Source organism: Aquarana catesbeiana, linkage group LG02 (genome assembly GCF_042186555.1).
Source record: "Aquarana catesbeiana isolate 2022-GZ linkage group LG02, ASM4218655v1, whole genome shotgun sequence".
Classification (NCBI taxonomy): domain Eukaryota; kingdom Metazoa; phylum Chordata; class Amphibia; order Anura; family Ranidae; genus Aquarana; species Aquarana catesbeiana.
In genome coordinates, this window is record NC_133325.1 from 269,911,798 (window position 1) to 269,932,419 (window position 20,622).

Below are 20,622 nucleotides of genomic sequence, written 5' to 3' on the forward strand. Positions count from 1 at the left end.
CCAGGCTGGTGCCACCAGAATGACTGGAACCCCCACTTTCCGAATCCTGTGCAACAAATGTGGAAGGAGAGGGATCGGAGGGAAAGCATAAACCAGGGAGTACTGTCTCCATGGAACTATCAGAGCATCTGCTCCGATTGCCAGAGGATCCCTTGTTCGGGACACAAATTGCTGTAACTTGTTGTTGAACCTGGATGCCTATAGGTTGACCTCTGGCCATCCCCAACACTGGCAAATTTCCTGGAACAACCTTGGGTGTAGGGACCATTCCCATGGGCAGATCTGCTGGCGGCTGAGATAATTTGCCTTCCAATTCTCTACTCCCGGGATATGGACTGCCGATATAAATCTGCATATGTCCCTCTGCCCAGGCTAGTATGTGGTTCACCTCCTTTAGAGCTGAATGACTCCTGGTACTGCCTTGGTGGTTTATATAGGCCACTGCAGTGGCATTGTCGGACTGAACCCTGATAGGGCAGTCCTGAAGCTCCACTGTCCAGGACCGTAGGGGCCAGATGTACTGCCCGTAATTCCAGGACGTTGATGGGCAGAATCTGTTCTGTCCCTGACCTTTTCCCCCGAGCTGTGAGCCCTTCTAGGGTCATTTGCCAGCCTGAGAGATTGGCATCTGCAGTCAGTACTCTCCAAGTTACCGGGAGAAAGGATTTTCCCTTTGGCAGGTGCTGATCCTGCAACCACCAGTTTAGGCTTAAGCATGCCCGAGAGGATAAGCAAATTGGATAATCCAGGGCTTTTCCTCTTCTGATCCAGGCCAACAAGGTGTCTTGTTGTAAAGGCCTGGAATGGAACTAGGCATAGGGCACTGCCTCGAAGGAGGATACCATCCTCCCTAGACGACTCATACAGAGCCAAATGGAGTGTTGTCTGGTGCACCTTATCTGATGCACCTCAACCTTCAGGGCACAGATACTTACAGTTGGCAAGAATATTCTTGCTTGAACCGTATCTAGGATCAGACCTAAATACTTTAGACTTTGAGCTGGTTTCAAGGCTGACTTTTCAGTATTTATGATCCAGCCCAAGTTTTTCAAATACTGCACTGTGCATATTACGCTCTGTTCTAGAGCCTGTAATGAATGATCTCTGAGGAGGTTGTCCAGATACCCGAGCACCAGTATCCTTTGGGCCCTTAAAAGACCCAGTACTGGTGCTAGGACCTTTGTGAACACCCAAGGAGCTGTAGCCAGCCGAAAAGGTAGAGCCACAAACTGAAAATGACGTTCCTCTACTGCAAAACGTAGGAACCTCTGATGAGGCTGAAAGATAGGTATGTGTAAATACGCGTCTTTTATATCGATGGAGGCTAGAAAGTCTCACCTCTGAAGTGAAGCTACTACTGAGCGGACAGACTCCATCCAAAAGGACTATCAGTAGATACTTGTTCAGGGATCTAAGGTCCAAAATGGGCCTTGTGTCCCTGTTTGGTTTCTGAACCATAAACAGGTTTGAGTAAAACCCTGTGCCCCTTTTGGATACCGGAACATCTACAATCACTCCTTGATACACTAGATGACATAGTGCCTGAAGCAATACATTTCCTTTGGGAGGATCAGATGGAATGCTGGATCCTAAAAACCTCTGAGGGGGGGATCCCCCACAACTCTAGCTTGTAACCAGGAGATATAATTGAGGTGAATCAAACGACCTGAATTATTGTTCTCCAAATGTCTGCAAAATGAACCAGCCTTCCCCCCATTCTGGCGGCGGAAACGCCTTGACACTGAGACATTTGAGGAAGCAGTCCCTGAGGTTTTAAACGAGGGACGTCTGGTGCTTTTCTTCACAGGAAGTAGAGAACTCTTCCCTCCGGAGATCTTTTGGATATATATGTCCAAATGATCGCCAAATGAACGTTCCCCATGAAAAGGGAAACCTGCCAATAACGTTTTACAAGGAAGCTCGGCTTACCAGTTTTTAGGCCACAAGAGTCTCCGCATATGTACAGACGAGAGAGCCAAACGAGAAACCTGCTGTATTGAATCCTTTAAGGCGTCAATAGCAAAAACACAGCGCTCGAGAAATATCTGTCTTACTTTCAGGCAGATCATCCTCCTGGTTAGGCCTATCAGGCCGTTTGACCCGATCCTTTATGGACTGGCAGATACCAATTGCTGCAACAGCTGGCTGAATAGCTGAACTGGCCAAAGAAAAGGAAGCCCTTAATAATGACTCCAATTTCATGTCAACAGAGTCTTTCAAACTCTGTGCGTTATCTACCGGACAAGTTAAGTTCTTGTTTAAGGAAGAGACTGCTGCATCTGCTGTTGGCATGTTCCATTTTTTAATCAACTTTTCATCCATGGGATATAAAAGGGAAAACCTCTTGGGAGGAACAAAAATCCTGTCAGGATGTTGCCAATCAGCATACACCACCTGTTCCAACAAGGGAGGGAAAGCCTGTGCGGCCTGAAGAGGCCTCAGGCATCCCAAAGAGGACCAGCGGGGCTCAGTCACCTCTGCAAGAGGCAACTTAAAAGGCAGAACGAACCTCTGCGACTGAGAGGCAGGCATCAACTGGATATCTTCTTGTCCAGATTGTTCAGAAGCGGACTCATCTGCCGGGCCCTCCACAGAGTCCTGAGCTTTAAGCTCTTCCCCATCCTAAACCCATTCCTGCTCCAGACTAGGAGGCTCCAGGGAAGGGGATCTGTCACGCTTAATGCTTCCTCTGCGGGATGGAGGCAATCATGCCAGCAATCCTGTGCTCTAACCCGAGGACAGTTCATCATTAGTGATAAAGGGTGAAGCAGCAGCATTGACTCTAAGCACAAAACCAGATAGGCGCAGCGGCTCAAATTGCCCGGAAGCCTCTGGTCTTTCAGGGGATACAACACTAGGGATACGACTAGGTTCATCAGGAACTACTGACGACATCGATGTGCCCTTCCCTGTAGTGTTAGTCCCGCTCCTCTTTTTTGAAGACATTTACTAGCCACAAAAAGAGTACTTGGGTGTAGTATTAAAACACCTCAGAAGTGGGACCCTTTAATAGGGCTCCCAAGCCACTATGTAACAATCCTGCTTAGCTTGCCAAGCAACACTTGGTGACTCACATGACCCAGTAAGGAAAGAATGAACCACTGCAAGTGTCTGTTCAGAGCCTGCTTGGTGTCCCACAGCTGCCTGGAAGCACCACATACTTGGCTGATACAGCTTAAATAAGCTGGGTGTGCACCGGAACGTTCTGTGCGTGCGCACGCATGTGTGTTGTCCCGGTGAACGGGCGTGGCTGTATTCGCATATGACGCAAATCCTCGTTCACCCAGATAAAGGCAACTGCGCATGTGTGGCGAAGCTGCGTGCGCCATGGCCGCCAAACAAACAACTGCTAAGTCCAGCGGCGCTCTTGCGCCCTGGTGAACCAAGGCGAAATGGTGCACCGCCGTGCGCCATCATACACGTAAGAAACAGCCAGACACAAGCAAAAAAGGTATGCTTTACATACACCCACAGCTAGCCCAAAACTCTCCCATATGGTCACCGCACACAGGCTCTAGCTAGCTTGACTGATTGTTACAATCATTGGGACACCCCACAATAATAAGTAAAAGGGGTTCACTTACCCGTTCAGATGCAGGGCAGCTTAGAAACTAAGAGCCCAAACTTCACCCATCACGGCGGGTTCCTTTCCCTTCAAGGACTGGGTACCCTTTTCATGTTTAGGGTTTACTCCCTTGGACCTGTACAGCACCCTGCAGAAATACCTTAGCGCTGTGGTATCCAGGATTCAACTTTACAGGGGCCAGCGCCGGAGGCCGCATTACAGGCAAAACCTCACAGGATCTCGAGTCTTCTTCGCGAGGCTCGGGAACCATTTATCTAAGCATATAAGCCTGTGTCAAATGGATCTGATCGGTCAATCCCTAGATTCATTTAAGAACCGTTTGTGGGACTAGAGACCTGGAGCTCAGAGAGCTCAAACAAAGCGTGCCATCCACCTTGCAGACACTAGTAAAAAACTGAAGTGCTTCCTGTATGGGAGGGGTTATATAGAGGATCACTTCCTGTCTGAAGACCTTTGGTCTACCAGTGTCCATTCACCTGGTGATGGATTATAACCCAGTAGGTAATGAATATTAGCCTGACTCTGTGTCCCATGGTGTATGAAAAAAAAAAGAAGAATTTACACTTTAAATACTTTTCTAGCTGTCTTCAGCTTTGCTGCGACAGCCTACATTTATTTTGGGGCTTTGATTCTGTGGTAGTTTTTGGACAGATCATGTCATGGTGTAATATACAAATGAGAATTGAAATTTTTTTATTTTTTTTAATTCAGTGCAACTAATGCTATATTACAGGAAATGTACAAAGTAAGATAAATATCAGTGCTTACTGAATAAAGCCATGCTATTAACTTTTGCTATAACTACAAAATAGAAAATTAATCCCATACTAACAATCAAAATAAACCATTGCTGTGGAATTACAATTTGCTACAAATAAAGCATGACAAAACTACTGGCACTAAACTTTTTCCTACTTCACTTTAACACTTTAACAAAAATGACATTTGCGTTAGGAAAATCTTCCAGGCTATTTGAAGCAGACAACCGGATAACATTCATTTATGGAAACAGAAATTTGCAGGGTAGTATTTTGTGGCAAATCAAACCTTGTAATTTTCATCTTAATTGTGGCATTGTAGGTTTTATATAAGCTTACCACCCAGACCCCAAAGGAACACACTTGTGCTTAACCTGCCCTCTCAGATTTCAGAATATAGAAAAACATATTGTAACTGTAGAATTAGCTGAATTACTTATTTAACCACTTAACAACCGGCCCATAGCTGAATGACGGCTACAGGGCAGTTCGATAACTCTGGGAGGGCGTACTATGACGTCCTCCCAGAATCGTGCGCACGCGGGAGCATCTGGACCCGGTGCATCACGGGTCACGGTAAATAGCCGCCAGCAGCGGCCGTCTACAACGTTATCACTCCATCAAATGACGGAGCGATCACATGTAAACAAACCGCCATGATATCCGGTTCCTCTCTCCCCTCTCTGTACAGTGTGAGCGGAGAGGGGAGAGATTGGATGCAGCAGTGCTGTGGGCTGGATGTGTAGTGCTCACAGAGCTGCTCTGTTACAACTGCAGCACTCATCCCAGCCATCCCTCTATTACTCAGCCACCAATACTAATACATCCATGCTCAGCCATCAACACTCATCCATCTCTCCATCCACACTCATCCATCAATACTCATCCATTCCTCCATCCATACTCAGCCATCCATACTCAGCCATCCTCATCCATCCCTCTGTCATACTTATCCACCCATCCATGCTCAGCTATCCATACTCAGCAATACTCATCCATCCATGCTCAGCCATCTCATCCACCCTCAGCCAAACTCGGCGATACTCAGCCGTACTCAGCCTCTGTATGTGGCCAGGCTGTGGAAAAGTCTCACACATGTCTCAGGAGGAGTAGGAGAATCTATTTCGGGGTGTCATTTTTGTACATGCTATGTGTCAGAAATATTGCATGAATGGACAACTTTGTGTTTAAAAAAAAAAGCGTTTTCATTTTCTTTCCACATTTTCCAAAAATTTGCAGAAAAAAATGACATGATCAAAAGACTCATTATGCCTCATAGATTATACGTTTGGGGTGTTTTCTTTCCAAAATGGGATCATTTTTGGGGTGTTTCCGTTGTCCTGTTGCTCCAAGGCCTTCAAAAGTGTAAGAGGTAATCAGGAAATTAGATGTGCAATTTATGCTCCAGAATGCCTCAAGGTGCTTCCTGCATGTTGGGCCTCTGTATGTGGCCATGCTGTGTAAAATTGTCAAACATGTGGTATCGCCATACATAGGAGTAATAGCAGAATGTGTTTTGGGGTGTAATTTGTGGTATGCATATGCTGTGTGTGAGAAATAACCTGATATGACAATTTTGTGAAAAAAAAAAAGAAAGAAAATCTTGATTTTGCAAAGAATTGTAGGAAAAAAAATGACAACTTAAAAAACTCACCATGCCCTCTTACTAAATACCATAGAATGTCTACTTTTCAAAAAGGGGTCATTTGGGGGGTATTTGTACTTTCCTGGCATGTTAGGGTCTCAAGAAATAAGATAGGCGGTCAGTAATTCAGGTGTGATAAATTTTCAGAGATTGGCACCATAGCTTGTGGACTCTATAACTTTCACAAAGACCAATATATATACACCGATTTGGGTTATTTTTACCAAAGATATGTAGCAGTATAAATTTTGGCCAACATTTATGAAGAAAAATTACTAATTTGCAAAATTTTATAACAGATACGAAGAAAACCGCATTTTTTTTTTTTTTACAGAATTTTCAGTCTTTTTTCTTTTATAGTGCAAAAAATAAGAAACCCAGAGGTGATTAAATACCACCAAAAGAAGGCTCTATTTGTGGGAAAAAAAAGGACAAAAATTTCATATGGGTACAGTGTTGCATGACTGAGTAATTATCATTCAAAATGTGAGAGCACCGAAAGCTGAAAATTGGTCTGGTTAGGAAGGGGGTTTAAGTGCCCAGTGGTCAAGTGGTTACAGCGCCACCTGAATATGTCAGTCTAAAAAGCCACAATTATTTGTCCACATCTATTGAAAAAATACATAAGTTTATAGTACTAAAGTCTAAACTTTTTAACCTTCATTTATTTTCTGTATGAAAAAAAAAATCCTGACTACCTGTCTTATTCCCCCCATTCCTAACACTTGCCTGTCTTCATGCCAGCTCCTTAGGTTCCAGCATCTCTCCCCTCACTTCCTGGTTTCCCAGGAGCAACTGAGGGCAGTGGAGACATTGTCTCCTGCTGCTGTTAGTCAAATTCCTGTAGGGAGTGGTGGCATGGCTTTCTGGTGCTGTGTGTGTGTCCATAGAAAACTCAGTTTAGAACCTGACAGGAGCATGCATGAATGAGTGCCTTAGCACTTGGCTTGCTGCATGAGGCACCCAAAGCAGTGACAAGCCAACAGCGCTGTCTGGGACTGCTAGAAGAGGACAAAAGCAGTGTTTCTGTGCAATATTGTGACTTTAACTTTATATTACCAATCCTCCTCTCTTGAAATATAATTCTTCCGTTGTGCACTTGAATGTAATATGAATCTATTTACCTAGTAAATGGTTGTTCAGATTGAAAACTAGGCACCCAGGTAAATACACAGCTGAAATGCATATTTGATAACTGTTCTTGTCAAAGGTTTTGTAATCATGTGCAGTTTTTGATCCATGCATCCTTGCCAGACAGCACGATCAGATCCTCTGCCTGAGACTGGTCAAGAATAGTGGTTAAAAACAAATCCCCAAGCTAGTGCTTTTTTTAAAAGTAAACATGCATGTGCACTGCAGTAAAGTCTGACCAATTCCTTAAAGTGGTTCTAAACCCCAGTCTTGGAATTTGAGCTAAGCACATATCTGTAGTGTTTACTTGTCTCTCTCCAAAGTGCTGTTCCTCTTATCAGCATGAGTCACTTCTGAGTTTTCCCGACACATGATATAAAATTGTGTCGGGGACGGAGTTTGTCTATTCAAAATACAGCTCTGCATGTTCCTTTGTTCCTCTGCCTCTGTGGAGGGGGAAAATGGGAGGGGGAAGGGGGAGGGGTGTCCTTTTCCTCCAATCAGCTCTCACACTCAGAGCTGTAACTGCAGTTTTCTACTTCCTTCTCTATACTATTCACAGATGCATATAGATTGTATCACTTTGGAGGGTTGTAGAGAAGAGAAGACTGCAGTTAAAAAAGTAAAACCTATGTAGGAGGATTTGCTACATCTATGTGTATCACCTGAGGCTATTCACTTCACTGGGTATATGTAAGGGTTTAGAACCACTTTAAGCTGGCCAGATTGATCAAAATTCAGCCAGTTTAGCAGGGTCTGGCTGAATTTCAATCCATCTATGGCCATTCCCGTTCAAGAGGAGACAATCTAATGATCTATCTTGATTGTGTGTGTGCGGGGGGACGACACGTTTGTTATTTTGATCAGCCAGCTAGCTGATCAATAAAAAAACAACCTATCTACAGCCAACTTTACTCTGCTCTATCTGGTCTCCCTAGGGCTTCTATACAGGCATTTGTAGGATGCTAATAGAAACGTTCAGGTACGTCCCCCAGCTGCATTCAAAGATCAATGAACATTGTTTTACTGAGGACACAATGGCATAACCGAATACATAGGTGTTAGATATAAAAACAAAAAGATAATACATACTTTTATTTTTGTATTCTCAACAAGGTGTTGGGCCATAGATTTTATTAGGACTTCAAAGAAAAACCATGAGTACTATGAATAAAATAACAGTGAGTTAGTGCATGCATACATAAACCATAGGAATAAAGTCAAAATAGCTACAAGAATCCTGATATAAAATGACAATCCAATAAAGATACCAGTTAAATACACATTTGCATATATTCAGGAGCTTTCTTTGTACCTTGAGGAGCTTGTTACAGGTTAGAAAGTCAGCAGAAGGCTTGAGGATCATTGTCATGGATTTGGCCAGCTCTTCATGCGCAGTCTTGTATTCCGATGTAATATATGGCTCTGCCTTGTAAACATACTATGAAAACAGGGATGAAAACTATTAGAAAAAGACTACGCACTAAACAACATTTATAAAACAACAGTACCAATATTTTAGGCAATACTGTTGTGTACTTGTTTAAGTTGAGTCGCCTAAAAGAATTCATTGAACACATTGGGAATGACAAATGCGGCATTCATGGGCATTGCCAAGAAGAGATAATGTAAGAGAATAGGACATATCCAACTATCTGGCATCAGTCTCCTTTCCACTGATAACTAGCATACATTATCTGGCTTAGGAGGTATAAAAATATGCAGATGTGTGTAAAAGATACTGCAACAAGTATTTAAATCATAAGCTCAAACTTGAAATGCTGCTATTCTCCATCTGGAATTTGCACAACAATTAAATTGACCTGAAAATATATATAATGTACTACCATTTGGGGAAAAAAGGGGGTTAAGAAAAGTTAGAAACAAACCACGAAGGATAACATACCTTTACATATGACCTCAAGTAGCTCTCCAGTCCTTCTTCATGGCACTGAGAAACCACATGGATAATGACTCTGAAACAGCATGCATTAAATGATTAAATTATTTCTATCATATGTTGATTCTTGCCAAGTTACTGATTTGGACAATGGTGTATGTGCATTCATATAAATAACGTGCTAATCTGATGATAATCAGACTATGTTAAAAAGCCTTTATACAAGCATTGCAATAATATGTCAATTGCCAGTGGACAACTGTTTGATAAATACACAGTATAATGAACTTGCACTTAATAAATGCAACTAATTTTAAAAAGGTGAAAATGTGTATAGCCAGTGATGTTAGAACTTAAATCTTGCTTGTTTTAGGTCAGAGAAGCCATTCAGTTAAATCCACAGACAAAAAAAAAAAACAAAAACAGACCTAGCAACTGTTATAGTGACATTCCTTTAAAAAATGCTACCTTGAATATTTGGGTTTTTGAAACTCTGTATAGATTGTTTCAGCCTAAAATACAGTAGATATCACCTTTGTTAGTCTAGGTCAGTGATGGCGAACCTTGGCACCCCAGATGTTTTAGAACTACATTTCCCATGATGCTCAGCTATACTGCAGAGTGCATGAGCATCATGGGAAATGTAGTTCCAAAACATCTGGGGTGCCAAGGTTCGCCATCACTGGTCTAGGTTCACACTTAAATCAGATGAGGCTCACAGCAGGTGTCCAATGCGTCCCTGTTCTCTGTTTCAGGGACGAATCAGGCCCAAATGTTTACCTGAAGTCGGACCTTAAACAGATCCCTGTGTAATCTGCCCTGCAGCCGCCACAAAGATGTGTGAACCAGCTCCATAGAGAGCCGGGCACACTCTCCTGTCTTGTGATTTGGATGCGGAGAAATCCACATCCAATTCACACTAGTGTGAACCCAGCCTTAAAATGAGCAGTAAACAAATGCAAGTGCTAATCAAATTATCAATCCCTATCTATTCTGGGAATCTGATGTCTGATATAAAGCACTTTTATACAGCTTGGAAGTTCAAGACTAAGCCAAACATTCATAATTACCTAACAATCAGATGATATAAATGATACCTGCATACATGTCTGCCCTCATTCTGTAATAAGCACACGGATCACCATTCAAATGAATGGCATCTGCAGACTGACAAAGTAGCACCCAGTTATAGAGCAGAGCTGATCTAATACTAAATTAGTAGGTATTACCGTGTCACGTTGACAGCCACTTCCTCCTGAGTAGCTCTTGTAAGCACTCTAAACATTTGGTTAAGGATAGTAGGTAGAAAGGCAATCATGACATGTCCTTCCATTGCATGGAGACTCTGAAAGGAAACAGTGTGATATTTCAAAATGTATATGTGAAACTAAAAGAATATAAAGAAGGTAGCCGCGCTTAGGACAAATAGAAAATAAGGTAAAGATTAAAAAAAGGATGGAATATTAAAGGAATTAAAGGTAGCTGCCTCCCCTACTAGGGCTGCCCTAAGAAGAGCTCTAGACAGTACCAAAAAGAAAAAGAAAATGGGGGTGTGTGGTGCTTACCCATACACTACAAGAAAAAGGGGCTAAATTAAGGGTGTGCTAGGGACTAGCCCTACATATACATTAACCAACAGCCTGATATCCTGTTCCAGTATCTATTGTGCAGAACAGAAGTAGTATGAAAGTGATAAACACCAGAGCTAGAAGGTCATGTGAAAGGTAAGAATGAAAAAACGTTATATTATTTGATCCTAAATTGCAAAACCACAAGGTCTAAAAGTGCATGTGCTATGTGCATCCAAATACGTAAATAAGAATTATAGTATCACAAGGGTACCATTACAAATATATATTGCACAAACGTCACCAGAAAAAATATGCACAAGACCTGATGTTTCAACACTATAAAAAAGGAAAGTGCATATAATGTGTTGTTGCACATAAATTATAAATAAGTGTCCACAAGTGTTGCATCCAAAAAATATAAAGAAATATAAAGAATATAAAGAACAAAACCCAAATTAGGATTAAAAAATAAAATAAAAATACAAATAGTTGATTAGTGTCCAGAACTCAAAACACCCTGTATACACGGTTATATAAGTGAATGTAGTTAAAAAACAGTCCACATATAGTTACTGATCAGGTAGTATGGTAGAGATAGCAGAAATCATAAGTGACTTAAGTGCTTGCAGGGATATCCAGGTGACTTAAGTGCTCCCCCTCAAGGGTCCCCAACGCTGCTTTTTGTATATATATTTTTTATATGCTTGACTTTTTTTAATAAACGGATGAAATACCACTTTTACTACACTATGGGAGCCTACTTTTATCTTCCATGAGGTACACAACACTGGTTACGTCCAAGGTACCAGGAATCAAAGGAATACGGCTGGGTTCTACAGTGTATATACCTTGGTGGATTGGCACTTTAGAATACAACAGTCATTACGCATTACCCCTGCAGGGGTGATGGGATGCTGTGAGTGGGGACCCTTGAGGGGGAGCACTTAAATCACCTGGATATCCCTGCAAGCACTTAAGTCACTTATGATGATTTCTGCCATCTCTACCACACTATCTGATCAATAACTACCTAATCAATAACTATATGTGGACTGTTTTTTTATCTACATTCACTTATATAACCGTGTATACATGGTGTTTGGTGTTCTGGACACTAATTAACTATTTGTATTTTTATTTTATTTTTTAATTCTAATTTGGGTTTTGTTCTTTATATTTTTTGGATGCAACACTTGTGGACACTTATTTATAATTTATGTGCAACAACACATTATATGCACTTTCCTTTTTTATAGTGTTAAAACATCAGGTCTTGTGCATATTTTTTCTGGTGACATTTATGCAATATATGCACTTAGCAATATATATTTGTAATGGTACCCTTGTGATACTATAATTCTTATCCACGTATTTGGATGCACATAGCACATGCACTTTTAGGGTAGACCTTGTGGTTTTGCAATTTAGGATCAAATAATATAAAATTTTTTCATTCTTACCTTTCACGTGACCTTCTAGCTCTGGTGTTTATCACTTTCATACTACTTCTGTTCTGCACAATAGATACTGGTACAGGATATCAGGCTGTTAGTTAATGTATATGTAGGGCTAGTCCCTAGCACACCCTTAATTTAGCCCCTTTTTCTTGTAATGTATGGGTAAGCGCCACACACCCCCATTTTCGTTTTATTTTTGGTATATGTGAAACTGTTGAATAAAATGATGTTTTAAAATGAAAATACTTGCTAGCATGGTACAGCAATCCTAATTATATTTTTCAGAAAAGAACAATGCAATGATATTCCCATAAACCAACAGTTTTCTATTATATCCATAACCCCCTGGAGAGTTAAATTGTCTTGTGATGGGAAATCAGAAATTCTATGGTTTTCACCAGTGAAGGAATTAAAGTGATTGTAAAATGTATTTGTTTCCCAATTCTAACATGCCATACCTAACATTGCTCCCATAGCAAGTCGCTATCCTGTGGATCCAGTTTTTTACCCTAATGCATAGAATGCATTAACATAATAAAAAAAATAAATAAATAAATAAATAAAATCTTTATACCTTTACAACCACGTTAAAGTGGTTGTAAAGGCAGAAGGTTTTTTTTTTATCTTAATGCATTCTCTGCATTAGGGTAAAAAACCTACAAATTAGGGCTGCAACAATACCACTTTAAGACCGAGTACAAGTACCAATACTTTTTTCAAGTACTTGCCGATACCGATACTTTTTTTAATGTCATGTGACAGTGGCACTAATATGCAGCACTGATGGGCACTGATAGGTGGCACTGATGAACCGTGGACTGTGTCAGTTTTTTATAAATTTATTTTTTACAATTCTATTTTTTACCATTATTTTGTATTATTTTTATAATTTTACGTTTAAATATTTATTTATTGCAATGTTTACTTTTTTTTTTTTTTTAAATCAACCCTGTGGGGGGGCTTTGGTGAGATGTCAGGGGTCTAAACAGACCCCTGACATCTACCCTTTAAGACAAGGAAAGGGACTGAGGACAGAGATTCCCCAGTCCCTTTCTCAGCAGCCTCAGCTGCACTAGAGATGAATGGACAGGAGACAGAAGCTCCACTCCATTCATAAACTGAAGCATCGTAAACGATGCTTTACGATGCTCAGTTATGAATTGACAGAGTCAGTGACTCTGTCCATTAAGAAAAGGAAGTAGCCGGTAAATGACATTTAAAGGCTCCTTCCTCTGCTCTCCACTCTGACAGATCTGGGACGAGGGGGCAGAGGGGCACAGAGGGGGACCAGAGGAGGACATGGGAGGAGAGCGTAGAGGGGGACACGGGGGAAGCGGAGGAGCAAAGGGAGGAGCGCACGGAGGAGGACACAGAGAACACAGAGGAGGACATGAAGGGGGACCGGAGGAAGATACAGCAGGGGACAGTCAGGGACGATCAGTGGGGAGGCGAAAGCCGCAGGGGGGTGTAGGGAGGGGGGAGAAGCGGTTGTCAGATGCTTTATTGAAAGCCACACAGGGAGATCGGTGTAACTCCCCCCCACCGCCGCACCGATCGTCCAGGTATCTGATCAAGCATCGGAGCATTTGCACGAGAAAGAGGAAGTGGTGCAAATGCTGAGTATCGGTGCAACCCTAGTACAAATACAATATGCATGTGTTTTTTTTTTTTTTTTTTTAATGTACATATTTTTGTATTGAGGTATGTGTATTCTTACGTGAATCTTAGTGTGCTTTGATTATATTTTCCAGATCTGCGTAAGTAAACTATGACTTTGTGCAGGGGCTTTGTGTTATCAAGACGAGTCACTGCTGCTCTCTGCAGGTTGACTGGTTTGGTATCAGACATCCTTAGGGGTAGTTGGTAGGCCTGCTGGGTCGTCCCCCCCCCCCACAGGTATGCCCTCTATAAAGGCTATGTACAGCACAGTGAGGATGTCACTGCAACTTTCTCAAGGGAACAACTGGTTTCGTATAGGCATTTGGTGCACAGACTACTTATGTATTCTGTGGCTATTGAGGAACGTATTTAAAAGTATTTGTGCATGGAGTTCAGCTTTACATACAAGCTGCCAGACATACAAATAAGAATACAAAATGTCAAGCGTACAAAATGTCAACAGTAATTACATGAATGTCTCCACAAGTGTGAGACACCCTACTGTCTTCCATGCTGTGCAGGCAAATGCACTCACAACCCGACAAAGCTGTAAGGTCACCGTTTGTCTTTTTGATTAAAAGTTAATTGTGTTCATATAGCATCAGCATTTTTAACCAAGTTTAGGCTGTTTTTGCATGATGTATACAGATTGCAGAGGGGCTCTGCTAAAAATATGTTAATTACTGTAGCACTGCACATGCACTGCTGGTGATGGGGAAATTGCATATTACATATTTCCTTATTAATAATGTGGCTCACTAATAAATTCTAAGCCATCAAAACTTGCTCAAGGAGCCATATAAAGAAATATGTATGGCTTTACCTTAATTGATTTAAGCCTTGAGGAATGCAGGATGACCAGCCAACTATCCCCTTTAAAAGGTGATATCACAGTTCAAACAATTTTGTCATTTACTCACATACTAGCCTGTAGCCTGCATCTACCACAGCCAAAACTGGAATAAGCTAGTCTCGCATCAGAGCTGCCATGAGGCATGTGTCTGAACCTGGTCGGCCATGGCTCGTAAAAGCGGGCGGGGACTACAGCATCTTTAGGTAAGTATTCTTGTTATAGTTTCTTTATCCGTATGTCATTACATTTAATAAATGTTATACTTCTATGGATTTGTGTGATCCCTCTTTGCACATATCAAATAAAACCCCAAAAATGTAAACTATCACGTGACCGTGATAAAACAGTTGGTAATACACAAAATACATATAAGCATCCCCCATTGTTAAGATGCAGCTAGCGAGAGTCTGAATATATTAAAAGCTTGCATAGCAGCTACGGTGTGTTGTATAGTATATGAAAGAACAGCTGGCGTTTTTCCCTCTGTTCTCTACATTTACTATAGAAGTCAGTCTAGCTGCTTCTAAATGTCAATCCTAAGCTGACTCAATGTTATGCCACAAACGTTAAAGTAGGGCTACACTCAACTTCACTACATGACCTGCCAATCTGCTTTCTCTGCATTTCCTTGAAGGTCCCCATGCAAAATTTAACTGGATAAAAAGAAAACAAAAAAACACACAAACACCTTATATTGTTGCACACACTCTTCAGATTTCACAAAATCTGTGAATGTGAAATCTGAATGTGCTTATGTAGATATAATGATATCAATGTAAATATACAGGAACTCCTGAATTATATGTACCAATAAATACCTTCAAATATTTCACAAGTTCACTTCCTAAGGCCTGTGCTCCAGATTCGTTTTTCTGGCAATACTGGAAGAAGTTGTGCAAATGTTGATCCTAAAATGAAGCAAATAGCTGGATGGTCACCATATGAAATAGAGAAGAAACTCAGTTTTTCCTTTTATACATCAATACAATTACCTTATTTGTGTACATATCTAGGAAATGCTCAGCATTTGCTGACCTAAATTTATGGATTTTTGCAGTTTACAAGAGGGGGGTGGGGGTATAGCTACCCTCAATGAAAATCAGGTTGACTGGCTGTGGCCCAGTAGCTGGAATGGTCCATGACCATAACCCAGAGCAAACGGGCAGATCAACAAAGTTAGAGAAAAGTCAAAAGGCCTTATGTGCAAAAGTCTTTTGAGTGATATATACTGTTAAGAGCAAGAAGTTTAACATAACAGCCAGGTACCTTGCATTTTTAAAATGAGAGGTCAGCAATGACAGTCTCCATGTCTCCTTATGACAGGTTTAATTTGACCAAATTATACTGTAATTTCATCATAATAAAAAATTAAAACCTGAAACCACCTCCTATGGTAAATGGTTACTATTATTCAGGATGTGCTCTCCATGTACCAACTGACATACATAAGCAGGGAATGCCCTGCTAAGCTTGTAAAAATCAGATTTGCCTGGATTATAAGACACAGAATACATCTCCTGAAAATACTATTGTGACAGGCATGCTGAGGACTTTGCTTACTGGTTGATCATCTATGCCTATCTATACTGTATATAAGATGTGGTGCTGGTTATGAATGATATTACTTTCATAAACTTTCCATAAAGTTTGACTGTTATTAAAAAAATCTCATTTAGGAATTGTTATATACCTATAATTCATAAGTTGCTTAGAGAAGCTTGTGGGTTTTAAAAACACAAACATACATATTCATCTCCATGCTGCAGCATTGGCCTAATGCTGCAGCCACCCCCGCTGGCTATAAGCCCAAAAACTGAGAATCACATAACCGCTGATTTGTTCAGTTCTCAGTGAGCTCTGAGCTGTAAACTTACTGGTGTGCCGGGCTGGGGTGGGGGCAGGCGCACCTGGGTTCGGCTATAGTTCGAACGCTGAGATTAGGCAGCTGGATGGATCCTGACAATATGGTTGGGATCCTTCCAGAGCTTGGATCAGCTCTGTGATGTCAGCTGACAGCAGTCTTTAGCTCACCATTAGTTGGCTCTGGGATAGCAAAAATAAGTTCAATCCTGTGACCCAGAAGAGCAGTATGGAAAACAAAAAAAGCTTTGGTCAAGCTTCTCTTATAAGACCGTAGTAGTTTTAAGTTTACACAGCAACTCAACTCTCAATAAAAGTGCTCTTCCTTAACCCTGACTAAAGTCTATACTTCCTGATGCCCAACTTGCAGTCCTTTGATCCTAGCAGTCCATATTGGGAGTGGGAGCATTGACTTGTAAAGGCAAACTAACAGTAATCTCTCAGTTTCTCACCATCTTTTATAGCATGCTTCAAAGTTTCCAATCAATCTTGTAGTATTTCCATGGTCTCTGATCATTATTTCTTCTAGTATGTCTGCAGCCTCTGACAGTCCTCTCTAGCAGTACATATATTGGACATCATGCGGTGCCCCCTGCTTGGGGATATCAATTGAGGCCCCCTACACCCTCTTAATTTGGCAATCACTGGTCTTCATATACATGATGCTACTCTTGCCATCTCCTCCATTGTCCAATGATTGCAACTGACTTTCAGCAGAATAGTATAAAACATAAATAGGATATGCAAAGGAACCCTAACAGATGCTTCAAAAGGCAACCTGTAACAACTCTTGGCATATCATTACCTGCTTCATTTTTATCTGAACCTGTTACGTTGAACTTTTCAGGGAACAGGCACAATATAGAAAAGACAACTTCTAAATATATAACCAGGAATAAGGGCTTTACTGTTTCGTGAATAAATTCATACTGGAATGTGCAAAAAGTAATGATGTGAAAACACTACCTGTGCATAAACAGTGGACACCAGATGAGTAGTGATTTTCAGCAATGGCTTTCCTCCATCCACCCATTTAATTTCTGGACCGGAATGCTATTTAAAAGCCAAACAGAAAAAAGAAAGATATATTTTGCTCAATTACTGAATAGACATGTACAATTTGTTTTGCGCTTTTGAACATTACAGTCACCAAAAAGAATGTGCACTGCTGAGTGACACAAACTAAACAAGACGTGACAGTTGTACGGATGATAGAAAATGTAATAGACATGTCTGCAATGAGTATGAGTGCTTAGGCTTTATCACTAACCCCCCTCAATCATTACCTATTCCATCTATGAAATATAAGAAAGTAACATAAATGTGTAGACCTTTTATACCTTGCCTATTCCAAATTCCTGATAGCCCAAATAACCTGTGGGAAGGTTGGCAGACACTGGAATGTTTTGCTCGTTGGTGACCACTCGACCATCTTTTAGCAAAGGCAGCCAGGCATATCCAACTGTGTACAAAAACAAACATGTTAAACATACCGCACTTGGAAATACCATTCTCACAGTATCAACAGAAATGTTACTATATGCAACTTTACTTTTAATGCAGTACAGTACTGTTTAACAGTGTATGAAGGAATGCTTAAGTAAAACATAAAAGGGGGATATTATATTAGCACGTGATTATTATTATTATACAGGATTTATATAGCGCCGACAGTTTACGCAGCACTTTACAACATTAGGGCAGACAATACAAGTACAATACAATTCAATACAAGAGGAATCAGAGGGCCCTGCTCGTTAGAGCTTACAATCTAGGAATATTTATATATTCTAACAGCTCGTGCCTCTAAGAAAAAGAACCTCTGATTCAGTAAAATATTGTTATCTAGACCAAGAACTATTTCTGTCACTTCTGGTCCCTGCACACTGGCCCTCTGAGACGTGGCCTATATTCTGTGCTGCAAGACAGCTCAGCCAGTGCATAGACGGTATAACTTCAGTTTTAAAATGCAGAACCATTACATAAAATTTTTATAGCGGAGGTTGGAAATGTTATATTGTGAGGTTATGTCTAAATGAATGCCTTTATTTTAATTAAATTATGTCTAATACTCCAACCCTGAATTTCTACAACCATTAACCGCACTAACTTTCATGAAATGGAACAGACTGGAGAATACTTGGATAGTTCAAACCTTAGAAGAAGGTAAACTTCCACGATTACTTGAAATGGGGCCTGAACATAAAAATAAATGGATACAGCATTATCAATTAAAAACATGCATCAAATTTCTGACAGCAGTCCGTGATTGATAGACCATTAACCAAGTTTGAACAACTGTTAATAGAGGAACGAAGACCGACCCATAAGCTATCCATAGTCTATAAACTTCTACTTCCCTCTGGACCCCTTAATGAACTAGGAAGTATAAGAAAATGGGAAAATGAATTAGAGAGTCTGATCCCATTAATAGAATGGGACAAGGCATTTCTATTAATACATAAACAATCGGTAGCAGTTAGATCGTAACTATAAAATCATGATGAGGTGGTACTAGAGTTCAGTGGATCTAAATAAAATAAAGATAATACAGAGAATTGTTGGAGATGTCTTAGGGATAGAGGAACAATGACACATATCTGGTATGAATGCTATATGTTGAAGGACCTGGTGTAAAATATTTGAAATATATCAATTGGTGTCTGGAATTGAGATGCAACCAAGTGTTAAGGTCGCAATACCAGGGCCACTGAAATCTATAAAGACGGTTATTCTTCACCATATGATAATTGCAGCCAGGACAATATTAGCACGAAAATGGAAAAAAACAAAAAGTCCTACAATAGTGGAATGGATATGTGAAATGAACGAAACACAACATATGGAGGAACAGATAAGGACAGAAGGGACTGAAAAGAATCAAAAGTCCAAAATGTGGCATCAATGGGATAAGTTTCGGTTCTCGATACAAATTCTGCAATATCTATGAAAGGGAACAGAACACTGCATGGTGATGCGAGAAACCTTTTTTTTTTTTTTTTTAGGTATGCGTATATGTATAGATTGTATGTTTGTAAATGGGTGGAAAAGTAGTTAATAATTAATGGTAGGTATGAATGTTGGATGGACAATGTATTGAAATAGATGTTAGATGGATTAGTATAGAATTGGATGTTAGACATTATTACGGAATACCGATATCCTATGGTGAGGATGCAATATAATATAAGGTTCACTTTTGTGATGAGAATAATTTATATGTATTTGTATAGCTGTTTTTAAAATTAATAAAAGAAGGATTGAAACAAATTATGTCTAATACACTCTATGTAAGCACAAACCTTGGCTTTCAATAACATCTTTCTTCTTTGTGCCTCCCTTGCTAGAAGTGTCACAGCTGACATGGTAGAATGTGAACAGCAAATGGTGTTTTTCATGAAGTTGTGTGGGCAGCTCTATTTTAATCTGCAGAAAGATAAAAAAAAAAACAAAAAAAAAAAAAAAACACTTTTCTGCTTAAAGCAAGCCAGGTTAAATAAAGAGAACTTTTTATAAACGTGACAAAACAACACCTCTCTTTATAGTCCTAAGCCTTCAAGAGAAAAGGTACAATTATCATATATCTGTCTTTCACAGAGAACCTACAAGAGCAATTACAACATGGTATAAACTTAAACATTGTTATTCCTGCGCAGCATTAGTATCATAACTCATAGGATTCTAGGAAAATGTGGAAGTATGAGCCCATTCACAAAACCCTTCCATTACAAACACCATTACTTTATTAGTAGTAAATCAGTTTCTCTATGTAGTCAAGCAATCAAGACAACTGTGAAAAAAAAAAAAAAAAAAAAATCATATTACTTGAGCTGGTCATAAACTAAGCCCTGGTTCACACTGATGCGATGTGGGAAACGCACAAGTTTCGCTGCGTTTCCCCGCATCACACCGCATAGCAATTGCACGGCGTCCATGCGATCTCCTGTGGGTGTCAATGTTAGATTACAGACACTCCAAAAGAGATCACAAAATGCAGTGCGATTGCCAGAATTGCATGGGTGTGGAAAAAAAAAGAAGAAAAAAAAATGGGTCCTGCATTATTTTGCTGTGGATGTGATATGAGCCATACAAAATGTATGGCTCAAATTGCACTGCACAAAAATTGCATGTGATGCACAGGAATGCTGTGCGAATCACATGTGGTGTCTGAAACACACACAGTGGGAAACCCAGGCTGATTG

At 40.4% G+C, this 20,622-nt stretch overlaps 1 protein-coding gene across 14 annotated transcripts in view; it reads right to left on the minus strand.

The window, feature by feature from the left end:
• The window catches only part of DOCK9 (dedicator of cytokinesis 9), a 433,207-nt gene that overhangs the window by 135,475 nt on the left and 277,110 nt on the right, over positions 1-20,622 (minus strand). For all 14 annotated transcript variants that reach the window (XM_073614422.1, XM_073614424.1, XM_073614413.1 and 11 more), the window contains exons 20-27: positions 19,723-19,846; positions 17,761-17,882; positions 17,387-17,473; positions 15,379-15,468; positions 10,250-10,365; positions 9,027-9,096; positions 8,436-8,561; positions 8,213-8,284 (exon numbers count right to left, since the gene is read on the minus strand). In XM_073614422.1, the coding sequence (XP_073470523.1) occupies positions 8,213-8,284; positions 8,436-8,561; positions 9,027-9,096; positions 10,250-10,365; positions 15,379-15,468; positions 17,387-17,473; positions 17,761-17,882; positions 19,723-19,846 (807 nt within the window). The remainder of the gene's footprint in view (positions 1-8,212; positions 8,285-8,435; positions 8,562-9,026; positions 9,097-10,249; positions 10,366-15,378; positions 15,469-17,386; positions 17,474-17,760; positions 17,883-19,722; positions 19,847-20,622) is intronic.